The sequence below is a fragment of the Rhinatrema bivittatum genome, chromosome 3 (assembly GCF_901001135.1).
Source record: "Rhinatrema bivittatum chromosome 3, aRhiBiv1.1, whole genome shotgun sequence".
NCBI lineage: Eukaryota > Metazoa > Chordata > Amphibia > Gymnophiona > Rhinatrematidae > Rhinatrema > Rhinatrema bivittatum.
In genome coordinates, this window is record NC_042617.1 from 216,944,107 (window position 1) to 216,957,853 (window position 13,747).

At 49.9% G+C, this 13,747-nt stretch overlaps 1 protein-coding gene across 1 annotated transcript in view; it reads left to right on the forward strand.

Annotated features, from left to right (window-relative positions):
* TRIM67 (tripartite motif containing 67) overlaps positions 1-13,747 on the forward strand; it is a 257,154-nt gene that overhangs the window by 153,427 nt on the left and 89,980 nt on the right. The window contains exon 7 of the mRNA XM_029594191.1: positions 842-980. Within this exon, the coding sequence (XP_029450051.1) occupies positions 842-980 (139 nt within the window). The remainder of the gene's footprint in view (positions 1-841; positions 981-13,747) is intronic.

Sequence of the window (13,747 nt, forward strand, 5' to 3'; positions counted from 1 at the left end):
ACGATTTTAAAATTATCTGATGATAATTTTAATCGTTCAAAAACGATTCACATCCCTACTGTCTACTGTAAGAGACAGACTGCTGGGCTCAATGGACCTTGGTTTGAACTAACATGGCACTTTTCATGTTCTTATGTTGCCTAACAAATTAGAAATGTTTTTTTATTTTTAGGCCACAATTTTTTGATCTCTGATTACACCTCTTGGTATGTGATAATCTTTTCTCTCCATAATACTTGCTAAGAACTGACACAATTAGTAATGCTGTTTTTGTCATTTTAACTTTACCATTATGTCTGATTTTCTAGCATCAAGCATTTTATTGGTTGGTCTGGGAATGAAATAATTATACTCTGATTTATACAAAGTATATATGCAAGAAAAAATTACATTAACTGTAAATATAAAGTAATAAATTGGCAGTGGGAGCTGGAGATGGAGCTTCGTTGGCCACCCCACCCAAAAAGACATTCCACTGGCCCTGTGTTACACCACCTATTTCCTGATCCATCAGCCACCACTCGCAAGAGGTCAGCATAGATCCTTATCAGTCTGGACAATCAGAAGCACAGGCTGTTTCTAACATCTAGAGTTGTTGTCTGGTGAGTTACCCAGTATGGCTTATGAGTAGCACGCCAGACAACAGCTTGAGAAAGAGCAGCAGAATGCTTTGTTGCATTTATTTGCGCACCCCCAGGATTTGCACTGCTTATTTTAAGATGTTACTTCAAGGTCTCCATGTTGGGTGCTTTTTGCACTCACCATTGTTGAAAAGAATCACTGGGAGATATTGAAAGCTGGCATGTAATGAACAATGCTGTACTTTCTGTGTAATCTTTAGGAAGTGTATGTTGGCAAGGAGACCCTATGCACCATAGATGGACTTCATTTCAACAGCACATACAATGCACGAGTTAAAGCCTACAATTCATCAGGGGTTGGGCCATATAGCAAAACAATTGTCTTACAGACATCTGATGGTAAGTGATTCTTTATAAATAAAGCTACTCTCCAAGTTTGCTCATCTTTTAACTTTTATTATTTCACTCATATTTCATTACAATAGCATGTTGGTAGGAAAACATTAATGTCAGCTTCCAAGAAGAAAAATAATTTCTACAATGAATGTTATTTTCTCCATACCAGAAAAACTTTGTTCCATCTCTATCTGTGAGTTGTTGGGCAGAGGAAAACCAAAGAGTGGAGCACCTGGAATCTGCAGCCACATTATAGAGTAGGGTTAGGGTTGAGGTAGACACTGTAAAGTAATGACAATGTTGTATTTTTAGTTTGCATTTCCAATAATGCTCAAGATGGCTTAGGTATTTTTAGAATTCAGGTACAGTAAAATCTCTTCCCCAGAGAGCTTACAAAATATAAATGGGTACTTGAGAAAATGGGAGATAAAAAGATTTGCCCAAAATCATAAGGAATGTCAGTAGAATTTGAACTCTGATTTCGCTGATTCTCAGCTTAATTGTTGTGTACGGTGTTTTCGTGTGCCCATGGGCCTCAGCCCGACCCAGACCTTCCGGACCGAGCCAAGGGTTGATGGTGGCTCCACATGGCTGACGGTCTACCCTCTGCCAGGCCAGCAAGCTCCCATGGCCAACATCCGAGGATGTTGCAAGTTGAATGGTCCTCCGATCATTCCGAGCCCTTTCGGACCTGCTGCTAGCAGCATGGAGCAGCAGGCCTGGCCTGAGGTTGAGGGCAGACACACCTTGATACGTAGACAAGAAGACTGATGCAACGGCATCACATGGCACGAAGACTTGGGTTGATGCGACGGCATCACATGGCATGGAGACTTGGGTTGGTGCAACGGCATCACATGGCACGAAGACTTGGGCTGAAGACATGACACCAGAACTATGAAGACGTGACACCAGGATCGATGCAACGGCATCGCAGACGAGACTTGACACCAAGGCTGATGCGAAGACATCACGGACCAGTGGTCGATGCGATGGCATCCCGGACCAGGGTCAATGCAACGACATCAGAAACATGATGCCGAAGAGCAAACATGACGAGGAACTTGGAATCCAGACGAGAAGAGCAGCAAGGAAGGCAGACATTGGCACTGTCTCTCAAGGCGCCCTACTCAGGCCACCCGCGGGACTGAGTTGCGGACCACCCTGTCCACTACGCACCCTACACAGCCCTTGCAGACTGGTCACAGACCACGAGGAGAATGGGACAGCGCAGGAACAAACATCCGGGACATGACGGCTCAAGAGCACAGGACCACCATCCACCAGCAGGCTAGTCCACTCAGGAGTACTGCATCTGAGGGACCCCCAGCCTACCGGACCAGAAGGCTCGAGAGCGTTGAAGGCGAGACATAGGAATGAACATCGAGGAAGGCAGGAACACCAGAACGTAGAAGATCAAGACACCAGGACACCTGGACGAGGACCTCAGGCACGAAGACAAGACATGGCATGACGAGAAGACATCACGATGAGGAGCTCCACAAGACAAGAAGACCTTACACAGGCTCTGGCAGGCAGGAGCCTCCAGAGTGAAGTCACCACGATGCAAGGCCAGGAACAACAGACGAAGCAGCCCTATATAGGGCTGAAGCAGGAAACAGTCACCAAGGTGGGGCCAAGACACTTCCTGTGTCTGGCCCTTTAAATCTTGAAGGAAGATGCGGCCGCGCGCCTAGGGAGAGAGCAGGAGCTGTGCAGGACTGCGAAGAGCGGCCTGCACCGACGTAGTGCGTCAGAAGAGGCAGGGCTGGCCTGGGACGCAGGTCCAACGTGAGCAGCGGCTCCAGCCACTGCAGGAGGCCCCGGGGGCGGCTCTTGCCGCTACTCCAGCCCGGGGCTTTTGCGGCCTCCAGCCGCGAAGATAGAATCAGTGTCTGGGGCGGTCCCAGACCGCGTGGGCAGCTGGAAAGTCCGTGGCTCTGGCCGCGGTGAAGAGGAGAGACACGGGCGGCCTCCGGGCCGCATGAAGAACTTTAGGCCGCGGATCCGGCCGCATGGGAGGGCTGATGGCGGCGTCCAGCTGCGCCGGCGAAGATCAGCAGCATGGGGTGAGTGGCCTGCTCGCGGGGAGACCCGCGGGCAGAGCGGTTCATGACATTAATATTCTAATCATCAGGCCAATCCCCATGGTCCAAAGAATTTTCCAATTGAAAATTAAACTTGAAGGCTCGAGAGGAATTTTAAAATTACTTCCTTAATGTCAAAATGATTTTCTTCTTAGTAGGATGATTTACACTATGTTTTAGTAGTATATTATACCCCTTTAGAACCAATTGGTTTTGTGTAAGCTTTGCTTTAAAGCTAAACGCAGGTATTCTTAGGATGCAGTCATGTGAGTTGGGGTAGATAATAGTATCCTAATATGCATCTTCACCTCAAAATAGTCTTCATTTCATAATATTATATAATACTTTAATATGCAATAAGCAAATACAGAATTATAATACAGAAAGGGATTTATTCATTAAAGATTTTTTGGGAGAAGTCCGTTAGGCCCAAAGTATCGTACTGATATTTTGATCTAACTAGGTCAAATATGACAAATTCAATATTGAATAAAACACAAACAGGTCTGGTCTTAAGAATTTTGACAATAAAAATTCATGAGATACATTTGTATATATTTGATTCAAGAAGCAGGTTAATTTATATAATTTAGTATCTTGAAAATAAGGCCTGATCTAAGTAGTATTACTGCTTTAGACTTATATAGCTGATCAATTTTAGGATGTGGTAAAATATGTTAGATTGCTGTTTTAATTCTTATTTCATAGAATTATCTTCCTGCTATTTATATAACATTGCTACAAGCGTTATCCTAAGTTAGCAGAATTTGCTTCCTATTATTTAAAGTATTGTCTCTTGAAAGTACCAGACAATAGTGTTGGTGGATAGTTTTTTTCTTTTTGTTAACTGAAAAAGAATGATTAGAGTGGTACCAGGTTTGGTAGTATTCATTAAATAGAGTAGTGGTTTTCAACCCAGTCCTTGGGATACAACCAGTCAGTCTGATTTTCAGGATATCCACAATCAATATGGATTTGCATGCACTGCCTCCATTGGTATTCACCCCAGAGTTCAAAAGGAACTCCTCAATCACTGCAGGTCTATTACTGACAATTTGTAAACTAGTGAATCAGCCACTGTATCTGAAGACTGGAGGTTGGCCAATGTAACACCAGTTTTTAAAAAGAAAATTAGGTCTTACCTTCGATAATTTTCGTTCCTGTAGTACCAAGGATCAGTCCAGACTCCTGGGTTATGCCTCCGCACCAGCAGGTGGAAACAGAGCAAAAACTTGGCAGGCTCTGCCATATATACCGGGGTGCCGCCCACAGCCTGTCAGTATTATGCAATGTCAAAGCAGAAGAATTCCCCTAATGAAACTATGTACATGAAGATGAACCGGGGAACTTATGGGTCACAGCCCCCCAAAAGGAAAATGGCCCAGCCAAACGAAAGGAACAGATTCAAAAATCTCGCGAAAAAACATTCCTTGAGGAAAAGAACCAAGAACAGTGGACTCTCCAAACTCACTGCAGCATAGGGCGGGACTCTGGACTGATCCTTGGTACTACAGGAACGAAAATTATCGAAGGTAAGACCTAATTTTCTTTTCCCTGTATGTACCGGATCAGTCCAGACTCCTGGGATGTACCAGAGCTCACTTCTTGGGGTGGGAAATGGAGAGTCCCGCTCTCAACAAGCCTGCTCCAAAGTTGCCCTCACTGGAACCCGGTACGTCCAAACGATAATGACGCGTGAACATGTGCAACGATTTCCAGGTCGCCGCCTTGCAGATCTCCAACGGGGAAATCTGATGCCACTCCGCCCAGGACGCCGCCTGAGACTGTGTAGAGTGTGCTTTCAGCCTCAGCGGAAGGGGTCGACCAGCCAGAAGGTACGCAGAGTTAATGGATTCCTTCAACCAACGTGATATGGTAGTCTTAGAAGCCATATTTCCCTTACTGGGTCCCTTCCAAAGAACAAAGAGGTGATCCAAAACTCAGAAACTATTGGTGACCTCAAGGTAGCATAAGAGGGCCCTACGCACATCCAATTTCCTCAAATCCTTGAGAGGCCTATCTGACCCGTCGAGATATGAGAATGCTGGGAGTTCCACAGATTGATTCAAATGAAAAGCCAAGACGACCTTAGGAAGGAATGAGGGGACGGTCTGCAGACTAATGCCCGAGCCCGAAATTTGCAAGAATGGTTCCCTATAAGATAGGGCCTAAAGCTCAGAGACCCTCCTAGCAGAGGTGATGGCCACCAAAAATACGACCTTCAGAGTCAAATCCTTCAAGGTGGTGCCCTTCAGGGGTTCGAACGGGGGTGTGCATAAAGCCTTGAGAACCAAATTTAAATTCCAAGAAGGACAAGGTGTAGCCCTCGGTGGACATAAGTGTGTGGCCCCTTTCAGGAACCGGAACAGATCACGGTGAGACAGCCAACGGCCCCCCCATCCACCGACCCGCGCAAAGAACTAAGCACCGCCACTTGTACTTAGAGAGAGCTACAAGACAACCCTTTGGCCAAATCATCCTGAAGAAAATCCAATATATCTGGAATAGCCACCCTGGTAGGTCAAAGCACTCGAGACACACATGATATCTCAAAAACTCTCCACACGCGCATGTACGACAATGAAGTAGAGACCTTGTGTGATCTTAAGAGGGTGGCCACCACAGGATCCGAATAACCTTTGCCTTTCAGGCGGCGCCTCTCAAAAGCCATGTCGTTAGATAAAAGCGATCTACCTGATTGAAACACCGGGGCCCTGATGCAGGAGATTCGGCAAATCCGGCAGACAGAGCGGAGTCTCCACGGCCAGGTTGATGAAATCCACGAACCACGGCCTTCGGGGCCACTCCAGAGCCACCAGGATAACCTCCGCCAGATGACCCTCTATGTGAAGAAGAACTTTGCCTATGAGGAGTCACGGAGGAAATACATACAGCAGGATTGACGTCGGCCAAGGGAGGACCAGGGCATCCACCCCTTCCGTCCCTGGCTCCCTGCGACGAGCAAAGAAGCGGGGCGCCTTGGCATTCTGAAAAGTCGCCATTAGATCCATGGCCGGCCGTCCCCATCTGTTGCAGATCAGTTGAAAAGCGTCGCCTGCCAGTTCCCACTCTCCGGGGTCTAGTTGGTGACGACTCAGAAAGTCCGCGTGAACATTGTCTACCCCTGCAATATGGGATGCGGCGATGCTGCGCAGATGCTTCTCTGCCCACTGCATTAGGAGACGAGCTTCCAGGGCTTCCAGGTGACTCCGCGTCCCCCCCTGTCAATTGATATAAGCTACGGTGGTCGCATTGTCGGATAGGACTCTGACCGATCTCCCCTGGACCAGCAGTAGAAATGCTCACAGAGCTAGACGCACCACCCTGGTCTCCAAGTGATTGATCGACCAGCTTGATTCGGTCGGGGACCACTAACCCTGGACTGACTGTCAGAGACACACTGCCCCCCAGCCGGAGAGACTCGCATCTGTAGTGACTACTGTCCAATCCGGAGCCACCAGCAAGACTCCCTGAGCAAGATTGCCCAGTTGTAGCCACCATTGGAGACTGGACCGAGTCGTGGACGGCAGGGGTAAGGGTAGGTGGAACTGCTCGGAGACCGGACTCCAGTGAGAGAGTAACGCCGACTGTAAGGGACGCATGTGCGCAAAGGACCACGGAACCAACTCCAGCATGGAAGCCATGGAACCAATCAACTGCAGGTAGTCCCAGGCTGTCGGGGGCTGCATCTTCAGAAGAGCCTGAACCTGCCCCCGCAGCTTGCGACAGCAGTCTACCGAGAGAAAAATCTTGCCTTGCCACGTGTCAAAGAACGCTCCCAAAAACATCAGAGACTGAAAGGGATGGAGATGACTCTTGGCTAGATTGACTACCCAGCCGAGGGAGTGCAACAGTTGTAGAACCCGCTGGATCGCAGACCTGCAAAGCTCCTCGGACTTTGCCCAAATTAACCAATCGTCCAGGTAGGGATGGACCAATAATCCCTCTCGCCGTAACTGCGCCGCCACTACCACCAGTATCTTGGTGAAAAGTCTAGGAGCCGTCGCGAGCCCAAACGGTAACGCTTGGAACTGATAGTGTTTGCCCAGGACGAAGAAGCAAAGGTATTTCTGATGCTCCTTGTGGATCCCGATATGCAGGTAAGCCTCCATGAGATCCAGCGAGGCCAGGAACTCTCCTGGACGGACCGAAGCAATCACGGACCTCAGGGTCTCCATGCGAAAACGTGGATTCCAGAGACAGCGATTGACTCCTTTCAGGTTGAGAATCGGGCGGAAAGAACCTTCTTTCTTTGGAACGACGAAGTATAGGGAGTAATGTCCTCTTCGTTGTTCAAAGGCGGGGACCGGGACAATCGCGCCCAGGCCTGACAGCTGGACCAATGTCTGACGAATCGCCTCCCGCTTGACGGCGTCCCCGCAAGGAGAGGGAAAATATCTCAGGTGGGGAAGGTGCGCAAAATCTAAGGCGTAGCCATGTCTTATCACCGAGAGTACCCACTGATCTGTTGTGATGGTGGTCCAAGCCTCGTAAAAGAGAGACAACCTGCCCCCTACCTTCGGTACTGAGGGATGGACCAGCAATCCATCATTGGGCCGATTTACCACCCGGGGCCAAGGTAGTGGCAGCGGGTCTACCGAAGCGTCGACCTCGAAAGGGCTGTGAAGGTTGTCTGCCACCCCCCCGGCCGAAAGGAAGAAGAGGAGGTACTAGGACAAGGAGTCCGAGGTTTCTGGCTACTCCGAAAACGGGAATGAGACGAGAAGGAGCCCCTAGACCTCGACCTGTCCTCCGGCAGACGGTACCCTTTATTCTCGCCCAGGAGCTGAATCATGTCATCCAGTTCCTTTCCAAACAACAGCTTTCCCTTAAAGGGAAGGGAACCCAGACGGGACTTAGAGGCCCTATCCACTGACCAGTTCCGCAGCCACAAGAGACGGCGAGCAGAGACAGCAGACACCATGGAACGCGCTGAAGTTCGGAGAAGATCATGCAGGGCATCAGCACTATAAGCCACCACGGCCTCAAGACACCCGGCCTGTCAGGCTTCCTCCTCAGACAGACCCTCGTTGGCTAGAAGTTGCTGCACCCAGCACAGCCCGGCCCGCAGGACGAAGGTACTACATATCGCTGCCCGGGCCCCCAGCACCGAAACTTCAAATATCTTCTTCAGCTGAATTTCCAACTTACGATCCTGAAGGTCCTTCAAGGCTGTGGAGCCCATGACCGGAATGGTCATCCGCTTCTTCACCGCTGAGACCGCGGCATCTACCTTCGGTACCCTCAGGACCTCCAGAGCCTCCTCTGGCAAAGGATAAAGCTTATCCATGGCCTTGGTGACCTTCAGACCGAGGTCTGGAGTATCCTATTCCCTGAAGAGCAAGTCCATCGCAGAAAAATGGAAGGGGAAGGTAGTGGGTAGACCATTCAGGCCCAATAACACCGGATCCATGGAGCCAGATCTAACCTCCTCAGGAGGGTGCCAAGATGCCCAACTCCCCCAAAATGGCGGGAATAAGGGGCCCCCAACTCATCGCGGCAGAAGAGACGTATCACCCTCGGGTCGTCCCCATCCGAGTGCTGGCTCTGTCTCGCTGAGCTCTGTGCGGGAATGCCATCACCATCTGCCCCCCTTGGGGGTGGGGATGGAGCCCCCTGGTCCCCCAGGTCCTCCAAAGCATCCAAGGAATCCGAAACATCCCTAGGAGGGAAGGCCCGCAGTGGCCGCTTGGCCTTAGGGGGTCCCGCAACGTCCTCCGGTCGTGGGTGCGCCGTGGGGGGTGCGCCGTGGGGGTGCGCCGTGGGGGTGCGCCGTGGGCGCCGAGGGTGTTGTCCCCTGGGGCTCCAGGGAGGCCGGGCGCTGCTTCAAGGCTTTGCGGGCTTTAAAACCCTGTGCATGGCCAGTATGAAACCAGAAGGAAAAGTGGAGCAGGAACCATCAGAGTCCATGTCCGTATGTTGCCCCCTCCCCTCCCCTAGGGCCGCTGCCAGTGAAACCGGGCGGGGGGCTGGCCACTGCAGGGAGAGGGGGGGGGGCAAATCCCTGCTTTCCTCAGTGGACACCATCTCTGAAACTGACGGTGGGGGTAAAATGGCGGGGTTTCCCACGCTTCGCGCGCTGGGGACTAGCAAAGACCGCACACTCCCCCCCCCCCCCCCCACGATCGCCAGAGACCGCCGCCGAACGACAACCCCCCGAACCGCCCCCGATGGACCCTCGCCTCCCGGGATGCAGGCTGAACACAGCCCATCCCGCGAGAGGCACGCGCTTCCAGACCCGCAGGCGGTGCAGGCCGAGCCTCGTGGCATGGCTGCCCCGCAGAAATCAAGCAAACAAAAAAAACAAAGCCGCAACGAAGAGGCGCGTTGGTAAGGGGGGGGGGGGGGAGGAGAAAAATTGTCGCCACGATGAAGCCGGAGAGCGAGGCCGCCAAGAAAAGTAAAAAAGTGAAATCTTTTACCTCAGGCGCGCTGTCCCTCGTCGAGTGCTGCATCATTCCGGCTGGGGTGAGTGAGCCGGGCTCCCTGGTATCACCCCGGCTGGGCTTGGGTAGGTGGGGTTCTCAACCCCTGGCCCCAGCACTCCTGCTCAACCAGGGGGGATGGCCCTCTCAGAGCCTGGCAACCCCCTGGGAGCCCAGACCGTTCGTCTAAACCTACAAGATAAAAAAAAGACTGAAATGCTTCTTTTTTTTTGTAAAACTTAATTAAAAAGGAGACAAGGAGGACAATGAGAAAAAAACACCCACTGCCTAACTCATAGAATCCCCTTATTAACTTGATTTTTTTTCCCCCCAGTCTGTGAGCTATGTACCCATACCACCTGCTGGAAACAGAGAAATACTGACAGGCTGTGGGCGGCACCCCAGTATATATGGCAGAGCCTGCCAAGTCTTTGCTCTGTTTCCACCTGCTGGTGCGGAGGCATAACCCAGGAGTCTGGACTGATCCGGTACGTACAGGGAATAGGGCTTAGGGGTGATCCAAGGCTAGTGAGCCTGATGTCAGTGCCAGGCAAAATGGTGGAAGCCATGATGGAAGCAATTCTTAAGAACAGAATATCTATGGATAGACATTTCTTAATGGAAAGTGCTGTGGGCTGAAATAAACATTTAGAACCAGCAGCTTGGAGGAGAAAAATCCTTTTAGTCAGAACAGCAAATAATAAAAGAATAAGATGTATCTTATGGAGAGAGAACAACAGATTACCATGCAATAGAACAGGAACAGCTCTCCCAAAGATTGCTCTCTGATACCATGGTCTAAAAAGGTTGATATCTCTAACCTATATACCAATTAAGTTACTTAGGAGGTCATTTACTAAAGGTTTTCTCCCATTTTATGTCTGGTTACTATAAGGAAACATTTCTCTAAGGACAATATGTAAGTTCCTTGAGGTTGATATTCAAAAGCCATTTAAATGGTTAACTGAAAAGTTATCTGTCTAAATGGCTAAATCGGCATATTTAAAAACTTATCTGGCTAAATACTAGCTGGATAACTCAGATAAGTTGGGGGAATTCCAGGGAGGATTGGCGTTAGCCGCATAAGCTAACCGGCTAACTCCGATATTCAGAGTTAGCTGGTTAACTTATGCGGCTAACTCTAGTCGTGCCACTGACCTTTCCTAAAATTTGCCAGATAAATATATCTGGCTAACTTTAAGATAGCTGTGTATATACAGCAACATGACCACACCACTGAATATACCTTGCTAGTTAGCCAGATAAGTTTATCGAGCAAACTAGCCGAGCCACTCAGTGGCTGAATATTGCTCCCCCCCCCCCCCCCACCCCATCTTTCAATATGCAAATGCTATCAAGATGAGCCTACAGGCAGTCATTCTGTGAGCGGAGTCCTACCTGGTTCCAGAGCTACAGCTGTGCTCCGTTTCCTGGTCCCTCGGACGTCATCGGGAGGGGCCTGCGCCCATATAATCGGCGGTACTGCGGAGGAAAACCGCAGTCATTCTGTGAGCGGAGTCCTACCTGGTTCCAGAGCTACAGCTGCGCTCCGTTTCCTGGTCCCTCGGACGTCATCGGGAGGGGCCTGCGCCCATATAATCGGCGGTACTGCGGAGGAAAACCGCAGTCATTCTGTGAGCGGAGTCCTACCTGGTTCCAGAGCTACAGCTGCGCTCTGTTTCCTGGTCCCTCGGACGTCATCGGGAGGGGCCTGCGCCCATATAATCGGCGGTACTGCGGAGGAAAACCGCAGTCATTCTGTGAGCGGAGTCCTACCTGGTTCCAGAGCTACAGCTGCGCTCCGTTTCCTGGTCCCTCGGACGTCATCGGGAGGGGCCTGCGCCCATATAATCGGCGGTACTGCGGAGGAAAACTGCAGTCATTCTGTGAGCGGAGTCCTACCTGGTTCCAGAGCTACAGCTGCGCTCCGTTTCCTGGTCCCTCGGACGTCATCGGGAGGGGCCTGCACCCATATAATCGGCGGTACTGCGGAGGAAAACCGCAGTCATTCTGTGAGCGGAGTCCTACCTGGTTCCAGAGCTACAGCTGCGCTCCGTTTCCTGGTCCCTCGGACGTCATCGGGAGGGGCCTGCGCCCATATAATCGGCGGTACTGCGGAGGAAAACCGCAGTCATTCTGTGAGCGGAGTCCTACCTGGTTCCAGAGCTACAGCTGCGCTCCGTTTCCTGGTCCCTCGGACGTCATCGGGAGGGGCCTGCGCCCATATAATCGGCGGTACTGCGGAGGAAAACTGCAGTCATTCTGTGAGCGGAGTCCTACCTGGTTCCAGAGCTACAGCTGCGCTCCGTTTCCTGGTCCCTCGGACGTCATCGGGAGGGGCCTGCGCCCATATAATCGGCGGTACTGCGGAGGAAAAACCGCAGTCATTCTGTGAGCGGAGTCCTACCTGGTTCCAGAGCTACAGCTGCGCTCCGTTTCCTGGTCCCTCGGACGTCATCGGGAGGGGGCCTGCGCCCATATAATCGGCGGTACTGCGGAGGAAAACCGCAGTCATTCTGTGAGCGGAGTCCTACCTGGTTCCAGAGCTACAGCTGCGCTCCGTTTCCTGGTCCCTCGGACGTCATCGGGAGGGGCCTGCACCCATATAATCGGCGGTACTGCGGAGGAAAACCGCAGTCATTCTGTGAGCGGAGTCCTACCTGGTTCCAGAGCTACAGCTGCGCTCCGTTTCCTGGTCCCTCGGACGTCATCGGGAGGGGCCTGCGCCCATATAATCGGCGCCACTTGGCGCGCCTGAGTCGCCGGCGCGCGCGGCTTTGTCCGGCTTAGTCCGGAGAAGCGACAGAGGACTCAGGAGCCAGTCTGATTGCCAAGTGAGAGTCCAAGGTAACTCTTAAATTTGTGGAAAAAGGGACCGCAGACATATTTGTTTTTGACTGATGCCGCACACAAAGAGGAAGGGGAGAGTTAGAGGGGAACCCCCGACCCCAATTACTCCTATCCCACCTCAGCCTACTATAGGTTCGTTTTTCACACGAACTGGTACATTGACTCCGGGAGGGCTTCCAGATATGGGATTAAGTGTTGAGCAATCACATATCCCACTGGACTTTAACATCACTTTAAGCCCCGGAGAGACTGAGGCTCCTATGCCACGACCCTTGCTCATTCTTCAGTTTTGGTAGAGCAAAATCAACCAAAGTTGTTAGAGGAAGCTGCTACTTTCGGAGGAAATCTGGAGAAATTAGGGGCAAGGCCTAAAATTAGAGGGAATTCCAATGGAAAGGATGAATTCCCTCTAACATCTACACCATCGGGACATGAGGGGAGAACAGTGACCTCAAATGAGAGGAATGAAACATGTTCTCCTGGAACAGTGAATTTACCTAATAACTCAAAGTTGTCCCAGTCACAGCCTATAACCTTAGAAAATGTCTGGTCTACTTTAACCGATTTGAAATCAGTGATTTTGTCTTTGAATAATATAGTAGTTGACATACAGAATCGGATAATGAAAGTTGAACCAGAAATGTCTTTACATGGAGAAAAGATTGTAAGATTTGAAAATCGCTGTGAGCAAATTGAAAAGGTCCAAACGGGGTTGATCCAGGGGGAATTGGTAAACAACAAGAAAATTGAGGTGATTGAAAATACAATCAGATATAACAACTTAAGAGTTCTCAATTTCCCCAATATTAAACTTATATCACCATATGAACAGTATAAAAAATTTATGATGGAAAATCTAATGCTTGATATTGCTGAGCTACCATCCATAGAAAAAATTTTCTTTATCTCATTGGGAAAAAGGAAGAATGAAACATTGGAAGCAGCTCAGCAAAATATAAGAGCACAAAATGATATAAATAACCTTACTGCTTTCTTAGAACAATCTATGACAGAGCAGGTAGAATTTAGAGGGACCCTATATGTGAAATTTATAAATAGCTCAGAGAGGGATAAGATACTAAGATTGTCCTTAAAAAATAGAGACAAAACCTTCCTGGGTCAAAAGGTTTGGACCTTCCCCGACATCACGAGAAATACCCAAATTCGTAGAAGGAACTTCCTTCAGATGAATCAGGAATTAAGATCTATAGGTGCACAGAGTACAATATATTACCCATGTAAATGTGTTGTGAAACATCAGCAACAAAGGTATGTGTTTTTAGACCCAATTGAGTTAAGGAAATTCCTTGATGCCAAATTACCTGCACTGATTCCAAGTCTCAGAAATGAAAGTGTTGTACCACATATTTCCTAGTTCTATTTCCTTAAATTTGCTCGTAAATGTGTT